General features: G+C 45.6%; 1 protein-coding gene across 1 annotated transcript in view; it reads left to right on the top strand.

The window, feature by feature from the left end:
* The first annotated feature begins 314 nt into the window (after positions 1–314).
* Positions 315–17,782, top strand: part of ESYT3 (extended synaptotagmin 3) — a 33,849-nt gene continuing 16,381 nt past the window's right edge. The window contains exons 1-7 of the mRNA XM_074873690.1: positions 315–599; positions 6,682–6,723; positions 7,584–7,718; positions 8,248–8,324; positions 14,632–14,698; positions 15,316–15,405; positions 16,452–16,507. Of these exons, the coding sequence (XP_074729791.1) occupies positions 315–599; positions 6,682–6,723; positions 7,584–7,718; positions 8,248–8,324; positions 14,632–14,698; positions 15,316–15,405; positions 16,452–16,507 (752 nt within the window). The remainder of the gene's footprint in view (positions 600–6,681; positions 6,724–7,583; positions 7,719–8,247; positions 8,325–14,631; positions 14,699–15,315; positions 15,406–16,451; positions 16,508–17,782) is intronic.

Below are 17,782 nucleotides of genomic sequence, written 5' to 3'. Positions count from 1 at the left end.
CCCTGTCCCCGCTCGGACCCTAACCCGCGGGTTACCGCCGACCCCAGCCGGCCCGGCCCGGCCCCCTCGCTAGGGGGCGCAGTGCCCCGCCGTGCCCCGCCGGTGCTGGGCGACGCGCCCGCTGGGGGGCGCCATGGCGCGGCGGGGCGGGGCCGGGCCGGGCCGGGCCGGGCTGTGGGGGCGGCCCGGGGGCGCGGGTCGCGCCTCCCCGCCGGGCGGAGGCAGCGGCGGCAGCGGCGCGGGGAGGGCGCACTCGGCAAGGGGCGACCCCTCGCAGCCGGGGCGGCGGGGGGTGGTGGGCTCTGGCGCGCAGCATGAATCCCGCGGCTGCCTGCCGCCCCGGCGGCCGGCGGCCCGGAGTCCCGCCGCGGCCGCTGCTCTCGTCCGCGGCCCGGGCGCTGCTGTGGCTGGGTCCCGTCTACCTGGCGGGGTACCTGGGGCTGAGCGGCAGCTGGGTGCTGCTGGCGCTGGCGCTGTGGCTGTGCTGGGGACGCAACCGGCGGTGGAAGCGCGACCGGCTGGCTGCCGCCTTCGCGCTGCTGGAGGACGAGCGGGAGGCGGTGTGCCGGGGCCTGGCCGCCCGGCACCTCCCGGCTTGGGTGAGTGAGTGAGGACCGGCGGGCAGAGGGGCGCTGAGCCCGCCGCTCGGCCCCGCGTCCCCCAGCGGCGGCGGCGGCGGGAGCCCTCGGGAGTCCCCGGGAGCGGGGACGCTGCGGGGCTCCCGGCGGCGGCGGGACTGCGGGCGGCTCCGGGCTGCCAGGCTGGGGAGCGCCCGGGGGAGCAGCGTGCAGAGCGGGGTATCCCGCAGCGAGCGGCCGGAGGGCAGAGAGGTGGCAGCGATGGCTTGGACCCGGCAGTACCGCCTCTGACTTTGAAGTCTCGCTCAGTAAAGTCAGCACCAAACTGGAAGTTGGTTTAGGCCAGGAAACGGGCATGTTGCTGTAAAGCGTGCCTGTAAAACAGCCCTGCTGTATCCCCGGAGAAACCTTCTTTCAAATACGTGCAGTTGCACTGCAGGTGTTCCGGTGTAGAGGATACTTATTTTAGACCTTCTCATCCAGAAGGTTTTCCCCCCTTCTCTTTAGCGTCGTTTGAAAAAAATAAATATTTATGAACATAATATTCTCTGCCTGCTAAAAACCAAACATTTAACTTTAAAGAGCCACTCTTGATGGTATGGAAAGCCAACCCCTGCTTGTTCTTCACATTTGCTCCTAGCCACTCTAGGTTTTAAAGTGAAGAAACTTGAAAATGTAGCTGCATGTTTTATTTTACGTTGTCAGTTATTTGTTGGGTAGCCTTGGTTGGCTAATGGAAAAGGATGATGAGAGGTTTTTTTTTCTTCATCGTCATTTTCTTAGCATTTAAAAACATGTCAGGGACTGGTAGGGAAATGCTTTTCTTGTAGGAGAGAGAATATCAAAGAGCTCTATTTGTAAGCAGTGTTGCATGGAGACGTTTAGAGTCAGCAAACTGTTTTATATAGCCTACAGCCCTTGGCTCTCCTTAATACTGTGGGAAACGAAGGCAGTTGGCACTTGTGCAAAGTGAGGGCAGGGTCTCCTAGCAGAGCTGGTGCAGCTCCCTGCACATGTTCCCTCCCGCCGGGCACAGAAGTGTCTCTCTGAATGAGGTTTCTGCTTGTTTGTGTTGACAGAGCGTTTAAAACAACTCAGAGTTGTTTTAATGAGTGTGGCGGTGTCAGCTCTTGCCCTGATGCCATGAAAATAATAGTGTTGTATTTTATCCTCAAGCGCCCTGAATCTTGGTAATGAGAAATAGAATCTCTTAGTCATCGCTGAAAAATCAGAATCGCCCCCCCCACACACACAGAGTCTCAAAAGTTCTTAGGTTTTGTGGTTGAAGGTGTCAGGCTTTGTTAGTGCACGGGCAGGCAGTCGATGGAAGGGATTATTGATTGCCCTGTACTCGGCATTCACAAGGCTGCACCCAGAGCGCTGTGTCCCCCAAGCCCAGGAGAGGTTTTGACAAACGGGGACACTCCAGCAGAGCCCACCCAGGCTGGAGCAGCTGGTGTGTGAGGAGAGGTGGATGGAGCTGGGGCTGCTCAGCCTCCTTCAGGAGATCCTTCAGCCCATCTCACTGCTGTGTGCTCCCAGAGAAGGTGGAGTCAGACTCTTGTCAGAGGCCTCGCTCCTGACTTGTGAGTTTTTGGAGCTGGCTGCTGGAAGGCAGGATGTAGGACCGCAGGGTAAAGGGGCTGCACCGTGTGCTTTTAGCTCTTATCCGTATCGCCGCTTCTCCTCCTTTACTTTTCTATGTTAGTGACTTTGGCTCTATATCAGTTGGTGTTTGCTTTCACACTACACTTGTTCTTTTAACTTCTCGCTTTTAATTTTCCTTCTATCCCCTTCCTCAATTTGATCTTCTGCTTCTCCACTGTGCTAGTCTTCCACTGTGCCAGTCTTGGCTGATTCTCACCTGCTGTCTATTCAGCTTATTCTCTGTGGTGTTGTCTTTTTTTATCTCTCTTTTTTTGCTTTTCAGTGTTCATGAGCCTTCAACTGAAACAGCTCTAAAAATGTCCCTTGTGTTCTCTCCTGACATGCGGAGGTGGGAGTAGGAATACAGTTCAGGCTAGAGGGAGCATGGGTTGGATTTGCAGTGTTGTAATCCTGGGAAAGGTTCTGTGAATCAATGACAGTGTTTTAAGGGATTGGTAAATACTTGTCTCCTCGTGTACCCTATAGTAAAATGAGGAGTATCCGTTCAGTGAAGAGTTATGATCAATCATTGATTGTGCTAGTTGGTTAAAAACCGTTCTCCCTAAGATCAGTGTGGTGCCTCCTTCAAATGTGGCTCAGGCTCTCCGCTCAGTCCTGGTATCAGTTGTTAGGAGATGCATTTGTATTGCAGCCTTTCCCTCGGGGGGGACGCTGGGAGGGTTTCCCTCATCTACTTAACCATCTGTTTCAGGGAATTTGCAGGGTTATTTTGCAGCACCAGTTTCTTGGCTGAAACCAGCCAGTGAATTTGGAATTGAGGCATTCCTGTGCTAGACAGCTTATGTGGGCAGGCTGTGCTTCCTTGGGAGACCAGGCTGGAAATCTGCTCATGTCGAGCACAGTCAGAGCTGTGCCTTGGAGAGGTGAGATTTTCTGACTTCAGCCTGTGCAGCCTTTAGTATGACCTTTGTAAAACCACTCAGTGCCCAGAGCAGAGGTAGCTGGGCTTCCACCTTCGTTCTGGCTCCTGGGGCTGGTGGGGACTTCTCCCTGTTGCTTTTGCAGATGTTAGCGGGTTGCAGGTGAGAACATCCAAGTATGCTGAGTTTCTTCCTGATGTGTTAAACTCCTTTTACCAGGAGAAATTGATATTACTGGATACAGAGCAATCCTTTTAAAACTTTGCCTGTTAATTCCTTGTTCATGCAAAAGGCTTGTTTAGACTTTTTTTTTTGCCCCTGCAGAGGGAGCTAAAAAAATCTGTCCTTTAAAAAACAAACAAAACCCAAGCAAACAAAAATCCACCAACAAAACCACAAACAAGCAGAAGCCCTGATGGATAGATTCCTGTGTTGTGTTTGAACAGAATGGCACTGTTGTGTCAGACATGTTTTCTGCTGTTGCTATGATCGGTGGTGTGGCCTGCTCCAGGGCAAGATGGAGCCATGCAGAAACTCACACGTTTTCTTTACTTGCTGGTAATTGGTCCTTATCTAGTGTTTTTCATCTTCAAAGATCTTTTCAAATGCTAAGTAATTTTTGCAGTATTCTGAAAATATTGGCAAGAAGTATGCCTGCTTTTTTAGATGGGGAGAACTGATTTTGATAGTGTGACTTGCCCAGGGCTACAGGATTAAGTCTTGTTCTGGGATCGTGTTAGTTTTGGCAGGTCTTGGTGGCTGGTTGTGAGCTTAGTAGGAAGTGTGTTGGGCTCCCTTACCTGTGCTGTACTGATGACAAACTCGAGGACAAGATCTTGCTCTCGCCAGTAACAAGGGTCAGAAGTGAGTCTGAAGTCCAGAGCACATGGTTAAAAAGTATGGAACTGCAGATGTTTTTTTTCCAAAACGTATTAGGACACAGTAAGTTCTTGGAGTAAGCTGCTCGGTCAAGGACAGAGCTTGGTGGTGTCACTGGGCTGAACTAGAGCAGCTCTCGTCTTCTGCTAGTGAGACATGCACATTATGGGAATATCCTGTGGGTAGGAAAGGCTTTGCTCAGAGTTTATGTCTTACTAAACAGTGGATAATCTAGATGCAACACTTGGATACCAAGCTCTGCTTCTTCTGCAGAACTGCTCGTTGAATTCATACCATTGAGTGCAGTTGACCTTTGGTATTGGGAACCCATTGAAATTTGGTGACCTTTCATAATAGGCAGAAAGTTCTTGTGGTGTTTACCTCTGTGAGAGCCCTGTTGTGTTAGCCAAGGAGCTCCTGGTGGTCTTTGGTACCTTTGAGCTACAGCAGTGCTATTACTTCTGTCTGTCAAAGGGAACTGAGGCACAGAGTGCCTGGGTAGGAGCTGTGTTGCAGACACAAGGATGAGGGGGTGTCAAGTGGGATGGAAATGTATTGCAAATGGCTGCTAATCCTATCACAGCGATCTGAGGTGTGACACAGTGATCCGTGATTCACTGCGGTTGCTTTTGGAGTTTGCCCTGGTCTGTCTGGTTTGGGTGTTTGTGGCTCAAATAGTGAATTCAATTTTGCTTTTTCTTAAGGTGGGTCTAGCCGCTGCCACCTCGTCATGGTTTTTGCCTCTTTCTTGATGCTCCTGTGTGCTGTTGCAGCTCTTTAACCACCAGCTTGCTTCTCGGTCACCTCTTGCAGTTGCATCTCTGGCAGCTTGGGCTCTAGTGAATAATCCCAGCCAACTTCAGTGGTTTATATTGTGCTACATTTCTCCCCTTAATGTTGGTGGATTTCACACGTGGGATGTGACTTTCTCATTGGGATGTGGTGGCCAAACTATTGCCCTGAGTCCTGGTCTGTCCTTCCTTTTGGGTCACATCCCTTCCCTCGCTGTAAGGTCTTTTGACAGACAGCACATCATGGTACTTCCATCCCTGCTCTACCCTGCCTGTGACTGATCCGGAGTGGTGACTCAAACGCTGTGGGACGCTGGCGCTTGGCAGTTGTGTTGGAGCTGGGGACCAGTTGCCTTCAGGCAGGCCTTCAGGCTACCCTGGTGGAGAGGACCTTTTGGTGAAAGATGAAAGGCTGGCAGGTGAAGTAGCAGTCCCCTGATTCACATAATCCGCCTCACTGTAAAATGTCAGCAGCAATTTATCAGTATTGATTGTCCCTTCTGGTGCTGTATTCTCACTTTATCATGCAAATAGAGCTGGGTAGGCTGACATTTCAGTGAACTTGCATCGTCTTATTTAGTGGAAAAGTTGCTATTTAGAGCATCAAAAGAAATTGCTTATGAAGAATATGGTAATGTCACTTCGGGTTTTTTAATGTAATAATTGGATACAATTTGAAGTATTATTTGAGCAAGGGAAATGGGCTCTGAAATCATAAATGAGGCTGGAATAAAAGGCAAGCTGCTGTCTGTTCCATCCAAACATCTCTGGGCACCTCTCTGAAAGCTGCTGCATTAAACAGCAAGCCTTTGACTGAAGAGTGCAATTCACAGCTCTTGAATAAGGAGGTAATGTCTTGTCCTAACCAGTTACTATTATCAGGCTAGATGATAGTTGAAGGAGTCCCTTTGTATTTGGGTGCTCTTGTAGAGCTGAACAGGGCCCGAATGTCCATTCTGGAAAGCTGCTGCACCATCCTTCCCTTCTGCAACAACCTGCAGTAGATTGTAGCACTGGCTGAAAACACCCCATCCATAAGACTTCAGTGTCTGATTGTAGTAAGATGATTGTGTCTCTTCACTCAGCAGCTGCTTGGTGAGGTCTGCGAGATCAGTTAGCTACTTGACAGTGGCCTCATCTCTGACTGTCCTGATGGTGATTAAACAAGTTATCACTTCAGGGAATCACAGGGATTTTGTAAAGGACACATACACTTCTTGTTGGCATTTGATGTGTCCAATAGGGAAACATGATGCCTGAGTGACTACTTCATTTTAATTTGTCCTTAACATCTTAAAAACCTCTCAGAGGTGAAAACACTGGACTGTTACACATGATAGTGTATGCTAATAAGCTTGAACTCTTACAGTGCTTCTTTTCCCTGAAGCCATTGGCACTATGTTAGTATTACTGGAGAAATGCTGCTGCAACCAATAAATTGAGTTTCCCGGGCAGGTTCTTGTTTTCCAAAGTGTGGTGTTCTGGTTGAGGTAAGCTGGTAAGCCAGTACAGGAAACAGGTCCTGCACTCGTGATCTTGAAGGGAAGCAGGTTCTTGTGGCTTCCCAAGGCATGACCAAGAGAAGGATGAGAAATCTAATGCTGCTTTACATCATTCATGAACAGGATATGACACTTGCTTTAATCATATAAATGTGCCCAGAGGCATACTGGTACATCAATGCATGTTTGTTATTTTGCCTTTTACTATTTTTTACTATTTTATTTGCCTTTTACATTTTTTCAAGGAGGTAGTAAATTATAAAGGATATATGTATGAGGACAGAGGGATCTCAACTTGTTTTAAAACTTGTTCCATGCTCCATGGTATCTTTTACATGTGTTGAAGTATGCTGAAACAGATGACATGTGGTACTCACTTAATCTTTTTTTTTTTTGCGTTCAGGTTCACTTCCCTGATGTTGAACGAGTGGAGTGGCTGAACAAGGTGAGGAGCTCTGAACTCCAGTTTGTGAGCCCATCTGCTCTGAGCTGCATCACAGCGCAAACTCTGCGGGCCAAGTCTGAGAAAGTTATCGAGTCACTACAATATGGCTCGATCATATCAGTGTCTGTACTTAAGTCCTGGAGCTACTGAGGTTTAGAGTTGCCACTGAGGTTTTGGTGAGATCCAAATGTGTGCCTGGTTGATACAGGTTTGATGAATTTGACCACAACACTTTATTCTGAGATTTAAAAAAAAAAGCAAGTGTGTGTGTATGTAGATGTATACATATGTGTGTGTATGTATTATTATTATTTTAGCAAAAGTAGTGACATCTCCTCTTACCAGAGAGGTTCCCAGAGAGCGCTGAGGCAGGTGCTCCCATCAGCAGGTGTAGTCACTGGAACTGGCTCCTGTGGAATTCAAAGCAAAACAGCTGAACTTGCAGCATCCAGTAACTATCCTGTTTTCCTCTTTAGCACACTTTTGATGTAAAAGCTCATCTTACTTGTCTCTAAATAAACTTAACTCCAGGGAACTTTGTGACACTTCAGAGTAATTAGGGACTATTGTGCTTTAGAGACTTTAACCCTGGGCTTTGCTGGCTCAGCCCTGTGGTTAGAAGCAGTCAATAGACTCTATGGTGCTGAAAACTCACCCTTCAGTTCCTAAAACAGATTCTTTTTCTGAAGAACTGAGGTGCATCCTTCCACAATGATGACTTAAGAGCACAAATGTGATTTGGTGTTTTAAAAGGACAGACATTAATAGCCAGGTGTTGTGTGATGTGTGTGTCTGTTTCTCAACAAAAGGTATTTCATACAAAGAATCTTCAGTGTGTTTCAGCTTTTGCTGTTCTTCAGGTCCTTGTACAGGCTTGGCCATACTTTGGGACAATCATGGAAAAAACATTTAAAGAAGTTCTTGAACCAAAAATCAGAGCTAAGAATGTACATCTGAAAACATGCACCTTTACCAAGATCCACTTTGGCGAGAAGGTAACGTGAATCCTTTGCAACACTTGTGGTTTCAGTCTTTTCTGAAAAGTTCAGGTGCAAGGGGAGTCTGTTCAGCTCTTTAATGTTTAACAAAATGGTGTTGGTACAACACTGCTGCCTTCTCTGTTCCCTCCTCATGCTGACTTGAGTGTCTTCACTGTGAAAGAAGGATCATATAGGAGACCCACTCATCCCTTCCCACTGGCTGTCAGTGTCATGGGACTGAAGACAGAAAAAGGGGCATGCATCCACATTTCGTTTTGTTATACCCTTGTGACAGGAGTTCTCAGTGTTTCCTAAGGCTTACAGCATGGGCTACTTGCAACCAGCCTGTATTTGAGGACTGCCAAGGCTGTTCACACTACCTCTTTAAGGGAAAAACTTGTGTGGTTTACTCATATTTTACATGCAGTTGTGCAGAGCCTTTGATGAATGCTTCTGTACTCAGACTGACTGAAGTGAGTAGGACTTTTCACTTGGGCTCAACTTGAAAGATATTGACTATGTTGTATCTTTGTCTTTATTTCAGTGCCCTAGAATCAATGGAATAAAAGCCTACACCAAAGAAATTGATAGAAGACAAGTTATCCTAGACCTGCAGATATGGTAACATTGCATCATTGGATATGTAGATGGTTCTTAACTCACTGCCCGTTTGACACCTGTGTCTGAGCTGTTGTACTGGACTGGACATGTGGTCCACTAAGATCAGCATGAAGTGGAGAAGTCCTTATCTTATATCAACAATCTGTCCCCCAGCTGAATGTCCTTGATACTAACAGAAATGAGATGTTGTGCATCAGCCATTAAGTCAGAAAACAGTGTCACCTGGTCTAGGTGTAACCTACTCTGGCCCATCGCTGCTGCCATGGGTGTTAGAATGTGTCCCTTGGCTTTGCCATTCATGACAGTTAAGAACCCAGGTCTCGGAACTGTATTTCCTGTTCAGACAGCTCTCAGGCATGGAGGTGTTTGATCTGTCTTGCCCCACTAGGGTTCCTCTTCAGTCCAACCTCTCCAGTTCTTCCAGAACTGCTTCTGCTATTTATTTTTTAATTCCTTCCTCTAGATTAATCCTGTTGTTTTACTCACCATTTGTTCTGTGTGCCACCCAACGCATTTGCTTTTTTTGATTACAGCTGTTCTCTGAGCAGAAAACTGCCTCTAGCTCTATTAACAACAACAACAACAAAATTAGGTAAAACATTTGATACCTCCCAGGCTGTTTCAAATGAGCTTGTGTGTTTTGTTAACATCAGAGCCGCTGCAGAGCTAAACTCTCTCCTGGTTTAGCCTGGAGAATGGAATTACTGGGGGAATTGCCACTTGCATGCTGCTGTAGCTCTGTAAGTTTAGTGGGTGATTGAACTGCCCAAATGAAATGGCTTTTCTTCATGGTAGTGCCAGGAAAAAGCAGTGTGAAATTACAGAGTGTCTTGGCAACAGCACAGAGCTGCTCAGAACTGTGCCTGCTGCTTAATGTGGCAATGGCATGGCAGCATCCCCAGCCTGACGGAGCACCATCACTCCCTGCAAAAAGACATACTTGATTTTCAGCCAGAACATGTTATGCTTCAGTGCTGTCAGTGGAGTGCTCTTTGTAATAGCCAGACCAGTTTTAGGGCCTTTGGCAAATCATTTGTGCTTTCCACATTGAGATCGAGGGATTTGATGCCTTTAAGGCTCTGCAAGAGGTTGCTGCTGTTCTCTGTTAAACTACTTCTCCAGGCTGCTTCTCTCACATACTCATTTTCACTGTCTTTTAACAACCCTCTGCAGAGGGATTCCCCCACCTCCTCATTCCTGTCCCTCTGGCAGATCCATCAGCATCTCCAAACTGGCCAAACACTTCTGTTCCTCATCCTGACGATAACTTAACCTGAACCGTCACCTGATAACCCAAGTATTTTCTGTATTCACACAGGAGTGTTCAGACTACCTTGTCTCTCTGATGGGAGTCTCTTCTCCTGGGCTGAGTTAAGGACTCAGTTGTTAATACGTTAACATCAGTTTCTGCGACTAAGCTGAGTGTTGTGCATTGTACAATGTCCACAGGAGGTTGTGTATTACTTTCCAGAATGGAGAGAAGCAAATCTATGAGCAGTGGTGTTATTTACCTGCCTATTTTCTGGATTGCCAAAGGAACATGGTTTTTTTCTTTCTTAGAAAAGAAATGGCCAATCTCCACTTTTCTGGAGTGAGACAAACCCCCATTACAAAATAGGCTTTCTTAGCTACATGAATAGCCGTGAGTGTCTGCAGTAGTGCAGCCGGTGTTGGGAGAGTCGCTGCTTAGAGGAGTTGGCTTTGAGCTTCCCCAGTGTGAGGCTGCTGCCCTTTGCACTACCTCTCGGTTTCTGCATGCTGGGGACGTTTAAATGGCTGGATCTGTCCACAGAGCTGTGTTCTGGCATCAGAACTCTGGAGGAGAGTGTGATGTGGGGTGGGTGCCAGTGGGGTGCACTTGGCAATGCTGAGGTCACAGTGACTGACTTCCCTCTCTTGGGTTAGGTTTCAGAGAAGCGTAGCTGTGTTGCAGTGGACATTAAAGAATTAACGTGTCCGCATGTTATAAACATGACTCCTTTGCCTTGGTGCTAGCTGTAATTTTGTGGGAGTTCCCTCGCTGGTGAACCCACGTGAGTGTGGCCTGTTGGCTGGCTCGCTGCAGCTGCAGCAGGGAGGCCGAGCAGCCGCTTCACGCAGGGTGCTGGTGTCCTGGTGAGCAGCACTCCTGCCTCGGCAGCGGCTCTGCCCCGCTCCAGTGCTGAGTTATCCTTTCTGTTAGGCAGTGTCTTGCATCCAGAAATCTCAGCGTGCTCTCTAAATGCTTCTTGCTTTCAGTCTCACAGCCATACAGGAGGGATTTTTTTCCTCCAGTTTTGTCAAGGAAGCAACTAGTCTCTGAAGCCCAGAGTCTTTGACTTGGCCAGGGAAAAACACAGGAAAAGGGCAGGAGTAGAAAAGACCTTTCCCACTTAGTCTTCCTTTGTGATCTGTATGGAATAATTTGTGGAGTTTTAATAGCCACTTGTAGACATATGGTCCATCAAGTGTTTTGTTTAATCTGTGCTCCTGATCTCCATAACATGATGCAGCACTGAATGCTGTGATTCAGGTCTGTGCTGTGTGAAGAACTTCCTTTCCTCTGTGTTAAATCTGTGGTATCACAGATTGCATCCTTTGCTTGGGAACTGTGAAAAATAGCACTTAGAGGTCCCTTACTTGTATGAGCAGTAGCTGTCAGCAGAGCTAGTGATGCAGTAGATCTGGTATTGCATAGAGTTAAAGGGACTTGAGAAGCTGCTTTAATTAGATCTGTTAACAACAGCTTACATGTCTCTAGCATCAGAGCATTGGGAATGGCTATGTAGAGCACTGTCTCATTACAGTCTTGGCTGTCCCACGTGAAAGGACTATACTTGAGTTTTTGGCAGGAAAACCAAGGCTCAGAGGTGACTACTTGTGAGGCACAGAGACCTTTTGGCAACAGCAAGAAAGGAGGCTGTAAGTCTTCTTTCAAAATATTTTGCTCAGTCCCTGAGGTCATGCACCCAATTGGTATAAAGTAAGTTGTGTAAATTTTCACAGTTTATAGGACTGAACAGAAATGTCGAGATCATCACTGCTTACCCTTAGGTCTTCTGTACAGACAAAGTTTGTCATTTATCTGTCTGAAGGTCCTGGTGCCTCTATTCTCTTCATGTATCTGCTTTCCAGTGCAAATATACCTGATGTACAGCTTTCACATGACACGTAAGAAAGTATCAGGGTTCTTGCAGTGGCTAAATGAAATATGAGGTCCTCGCCAGACTGGGATTTGAAATCCTCAAATCTGAAATATGAGATCCCAGCTGGAAATAAACTGGCAATACTCTGGGGTCTCTAAACAATTTGCCATAGATCTAAATCATGAATCTGTCCCCTGAGCATAGGGAGCTGACAGTTACATTCTCCAGATGAATGAGTGTCAAAGCATTCCAGAAACGTTCTCCAAAACTGCATTTTTCAAAATGGGAACTACTCAAGTGCAGCCACTTGACCTCCTACAGTTGCTTTTCTTCCCACTAATTCTGTAGTTGCTGGAGCTGTTGTGTAGCCATGTAATTACTGACTATAACTCATCAGAGTTTCAAAGTATTTGAGGGCACTATTACCTACCAGAAAAATATCTTGCAAGCCAGTTGCTTCCTATTTAATTAATCAGATTTAGTACTCATTATCATTTTTCATTGGAAATGTTTTGAATTTTCATTTCCATGCTCTTCTGTGGCATCTACCATACACGAGATGAAGAGGACTAATAGTGTAATAATTAACATGTATAAAAAAAAGTATGCATTGCAATTCTGGACTTCCTAAATGGTGAGTTTTCAAATCTGGAAAGGCAGTCTCTGTCATCTAGTGCAGAATTGGAGAAAGTAGTCAAAAGAAGTATGCAACAATACTTTGAGCTTGGGTGGAGTTTGGTTTGTAGGATCTTACAATAAACTAAAACCATTTTGGAAATTTGTCAGTCTTGAGCAGAAAAGGAACACTTGCCCTCAGGAGCCTGACTTGATAGGCAAAGGGGAAAGGCAGAGATAGTCTGGTTTTTCTCATACCCTGTTGTACTTGGTCACGTTTTCTTGTCTCTCTTATTTGTCTAATACTGATTTACCCGAATTGCTGATTTACCCAAGACCAAAGTCAGGCAGACTAAGCAGCAGTCTGCTTTACAAAGCACTTGAGAAGGCTGGACCAAGCATACAGGCCAATGAGAAGATGGGGCCCGTGGGGAGTTACTTTACAGGGGGAGAATTGCACGTGCCTTGTCTAAAGAGATACAGAGACAAGGTTAGTCAAACTTGTCAGTACGTGCTCTTGTAGCATCCCTGCCTTCAGCCAGTGGATTGCCATTGTGTCATAAACACTGGGCCCAGTTTTTCCACCCAAGTCCGGAAGAGATACAGATACATGCACTTGTACAAGCTCCTCCAGTTCTCATCCATGGGACAGGCATACTAATCTGCATCACCTTGTGCAATAGGTGATTTAGGAGGAAAAAGGGGTGTTTCTTCCACCTTTCACAGGTGGGCAAAGCATGATCTGGTGAATAGTGGCAGAGGGGCATGCTTTTGAGTGTCAGGGCTTGAGTTTGGCTCAGATGTGCTCTGTCAGGGGGAGGACAGCAGAGAGCACAGCAAGGTTACGCTGAGCAGAGGGGGCGGATGAAAGCACAAGCAGCTTGGACTAGAAATGAGGAGTAAAACTAATGAACAAAGAGTGCATCCTTTCTATCAAGCACCCTGGCAGGTGGGTAATGCCTGTGTGAAGCAGACTTAAGGATAATTAAAGGCTCAGGCTCTGATAAAAGGGGTAAAGACTTCTCTGACATCTAGACTCTAAAACACAATTGCATGTACTGAAGTGTTACTGGAGAAGAGAGACGTCTAGGACTGGGTGGGAAGAGTTTTTGACTGTGTAGAAAGGCATAAAGGTTGTAAATTGAAATGCCACAACTATTGTTTGTTGTGTTGGACACTGGCAACAGCTGAATTAAATCCTCTTGGATTAATTACTGCATATTGAGGAACTCATTTTGGCTTCTCATTTAGACTTTTATTGTGACAAAGCTCTATTAGCACCGACTGTAATGAGCTGTAAGATAATGTCAAAATTGCAGAAATTAATAAATGCAAAAATAAGTTTAATTATGTGACTACCTTATAAGGAAGATTGTGTTAATTTTGGCATGGCCTGTGAGGTTGGTTATTTAAGAAATGAGAATGCTCTAACATTAAAGGCTTTAATTGGTGTGTTATGAGCTTTTTAAATTCTGTTAAGTAGCTATCTGTAAACAAACATTTGCTGTTGAAAATGAAGACAAATTCGCAGGTTTACGCATTCTTGGCAGGTTTTTTTGGGGGGGAGGGAATCTGTGTGTAAATTACAGTGTGAATTAGTGGCAACTGCAGCACTATTTGCCTGTATACATGTGGTCAGAACAAAAATCTTGTTCTTTTTTCTTTGATTATGGGGTGAAATTATGCATGCAGGTGGCAAGCACAGCACATTCACTGTGCTACCGTACCTTTACACCCTGCTTTATCTGCAGGGTGTTTGTGTGTCTGTATCCAGAAAGAGCTATTTCTCAGAGGACTGAAAGGGAACTTGGTAGCTCCCTTCAGTTGGTTTCTGCCAGAGGCATCAACAAATCTGCTAGGTTCTGCTCCCTGGGGAGTGGCCATCGTTTTCTGTATAAGGTGATGTTTGTACTTTAAGAAAAGTCTAAGGTAGTTTCCAAATTGCTAAAGTATTACACTCGGCATTAGTTTTATTTAAAGCCTGATGTTCTCCATGGCAACTGACCAAAATCTGATCTAAGTTATTGCCTTTTAATTCAGACTCAAGGAAACCAGGTTATTTTTAGTGATGAATTTGACCTTCAAGTAGGCTTTTGGGTTGTGGGCAAGGTGAGGACCCCGTATGTAGTAACAGGATGGCTCTGCATCAGCTTGGGAGCTGGGTCACCAGGTTGTGGGGTGGGATCAGGCCATTGGCAGAGAAGGGAGTAAGAGGGCAATTGTTGTGACTTTGAATTTTGAACGAACCTGTTGATCCCCTCCTTGGAGCAAGCTTGCATCAGCCAACTGCCAGTCTTAAGAATGGAAAAGTAACTTTGAAATACAGATGTTCCTCTGACATTTTGACAGTAGATCAATATCCCAGATGACTGCAGGGTTTCTCTTGTGAAGATCTGACCCTTGCTCAATGTGCTCGATTTCCCTTCTTTTCAGTTGTTTGAAAATCTGTCTCTGCCCATATGGTGTCATGTTGTCAGTCATTAATAATTTCCTTTATACTCTGTACAGCCCAACATTTCTCACTGTACTGTTGCAAACTGTGGAATAATGTGAGAATTTTCTTTCAGTTACATAGGGGACTGTGAGATTCACATGGACATATCGAAGTTTAATCTTGGAGTGAAAGGTGTGCAGGTGCGTACAGTGCTAATGTTGTCTGTTCAAGGCTGCATGTGGCACGAGGTAGCGTGTCTCGATGGGAAGGTCATGAGAACTGGGAAACGACCAACTATCAGGCTTGGAGTGATTGGCTTTATCTCCTTGTGTTTTAGCTGGGGAAATGACGCCTGCCTTGGAAAGCACCTACATACCACTTTTAAGCTTCTTAATGCGACTCTTAAACAGGGTCAGTGCTAGAGCATCGAGCTCATGTGGGCCAGCTTCTGCCACTGGAGTTCAGAGGAGCTACATGTTGGTAGAGAACGTCAAAAGAGTCAGTCCTGTCAAGGTGTTCATAAACTGGTTTAGATTAGCCCAACAACCTGTTTGTACAATGTTGAAAACTAGTTGGCAGATAGCTCCATTGTGTGGCAGTCAGGATTGCAGAGAGACTCCACAAATTTAGAAAACATTGCCCAATATCAGTAGCAATGGTCTGGGGGGAGGGAGTGGTGGTTGTTATTAAATTCTAAATAAAATTACTTCAAACAGGATTTCTAAATTATCTCCATCATTGAAAAGCTTGATTTTGAAACTGCATCTCGAGAGTACCTTCAGACTCAGACCTTTTCCTTGGTCTCTTCTGTTTGCAGTTGTATGGGACATTACGGGTGATACTGGAACCTCTTCTAACTGATGCACCTTTTATAGGAGCCGTGACCTTGTTTTTTATGCAGAAACCGGTGAGTCAGTAATGAACTGCACTCTGCAGCCTTCCTGCTTCTTGGTCTGTCTTCCTGCATGGGTAAGGCTTCAGTGAGTGGCACAAGCTGTCCATCACTGGTAACCCAAACTGCATGACTGTAAATGCCTCACAGTGCAGGTGTTTGAATAGCAAATTCCTGATTGTTCAGTGTTCCTCTTGAAATCCGAGAGGACAGGAATGAATTTGCCCTATTCTTTTGTAGTAGTGCATAAAAGTTACTTGTTTCACTCTAAGAATGGGAGGACTTTCTGATGGTGACAGCACAACAGTCATTTCATAGACCTTTGCTGCAAGGTTCCTGGTTTCAGTCTTCCCATGCATAGATTTTTAAATGCAGTCATCTTGGAGAACATTCAGTCATGGTCATGCTTTGAAAGCTTGCCTGTTGTAGTTGAACTGTGATTTAATAAAATATGAGAAACCTTCTAATCTTGTAAGAACCAGCTATCTTACAGCACACAGTTTTGCTTGCTTGTGGGTTATGCTCTGCTTGAGTTCATGGAAGTCATACATTTGTGATTTTGGATGAGGTGCTTTTGTGTTTAGATGTAGTAGCAATATTTTAGTACATGAAAAAAACCCACTTTATTGGGTGAATAAAAATACAGACTCCTGAAGTGGGTGGTGTTTGTAAATCCCCCTGCCTCAGGGCATAGGCCAACCCCTAGGTGAAAGGATGAGGAAACAACTTCAAAGTCTAGGTATGGCTGTTCGATTTACGACGCGTGACTCCAGGGCATCTGCCAGTGGCCGTTGGGAGGGGCTGAAGGCTGTCTTTCCCTGTGCTTGCAGGGTAAGTCCCGGTGATACCCTTGTTTCAAGTATGGCAGGTAAAATACATAAGGGAATTGATACTACCTGTTGGTTTTAATGTACAGATGCAGTCACTTGCTGGTGCAGGTTTTGCTTTCTTTAAACAGCTGGCTTTGTTTTAGAAGCATTTGCTTCCCCTTTAAATTCTACCTTTGTTCTGAAATAAATTTTAATGGTCCTGTATCATTTTTCTCCCTGATCTTGTTGTAGCACTTGGAAATCAACTGGGCAGGCATGAGCAACCTCCTGGATGTCCCAGGGATTAAGTGAGTGTCTGTTTTGCTTCACTTTATTCTTCTTTAAATAGCCTTTGGAGGTTGGGATGGCTTCTCCAGTAATCATCAAAGTTACTCTTACGAGTGGCACGTAAAAGGTGTCATGCTGATGCACATGCCATCATATCTGGCTGTGGAGTCTGCAAAACCTGAGGAGGGTGCTTTTTACATTGTCAAAATTGCTTCAATCACTTCATTGTGTTTGGGACTTAGGATGGAAGTGGTAAATCCCCGAAACTACGATCATCTATAAAGTTAAAAATGAGCCCTTCCGTGTGCCAGTTACTTAGAAAGGTAGATGAGCAGACCTAGGTGACAGGCAGTCTGTGCTTATGTTTATTTACCGTAAAGTGAAAAAAGACTAGGTATCACAGAGTTGCAGTCCCTCTGACCTGAAATACAATGCATGATAAAGAAAACTGCACCAGGTTCTTCTCCTTCTGTGTCATCTGCTCATCCTTTAGGTTCTTCAGGAAATGTAGCTCTTCTCCAATGCCTCTTGGGTTGATCTTGTACATAAAACTTGCATAGCAAGGATGAAAATCTTAGCGGTTTACAGTACTGTAAGATTCAAACTGTTTCTCCAGATCGGAGATTCACTTTGTCCTTATTCCTTAGTGTAGGGAGAAGATTCTTTTACGCAAAACCAAAATGTATTTGGTTACTCAGCCATTGCCTTTCTGCCTTTAAATGCAAATGCAGACACTTCTGTCCCCCTCTCTTCCCCTGCAGTTCATGGTTTTCAGACTCATAGGAAGTGTCTGGCTACTTTAGGTGCCAGTTTATGCATTAAAGGGCCTCTGAAGACCTTTGATGTTGAGTGAGAGGAAGCTTTGTTTTTCTCTTAATTTGGGGCCAGAGTGGCCTTTTGCCCTGAAGTTTGCCCTGAGAGCTCCAGTTTTTATCAGAGGAATTATCTGTTCTTTTCTAATGTGGTTTCCTTAATCCTTGCAGGGAGGAGGTGTGTAGGTGTTCCAACCTACAGCCTCTCATATAATTTAAGTGCAAATTCGATGTCCTAAATTTTCACTCGCTGGCGCACTCACAGGGATTTGAACACAGAAATCCTTGCTTGTCCATCAGCACTACACATGAAAGCCAGGAGCAAAACATGCCTGGCCGTGAATAAGCTGAAGTACAGGTTGAACAAGAGCTCTCCCTTTCAAATGAATTGGGCTTACTTAAGAGTGTAAAGAAACTGGATGCAGTCATCTGTCCTCATATACAAGCTGTGTTTAGTTGGATGTACCCCGAGACTCGAGAGAA

Source organism: Strix uralensis, chromosome 6 (assembly GCF_047716275.1).
Source record: "Strix uralensis isolate ZFMK-TIS-50842 chromosome 6, bStrUra1, whole genome shotgun sequence".
NCBI classification, from domain to species: Eukaryota; Metazoa; Chordata; class Aves; order Strigiformes; family Strigidae; genus Strix; species Strix uralensis.
This window is presented reverse-complemented; position numbering and strand designations above follow the sequence as displayed.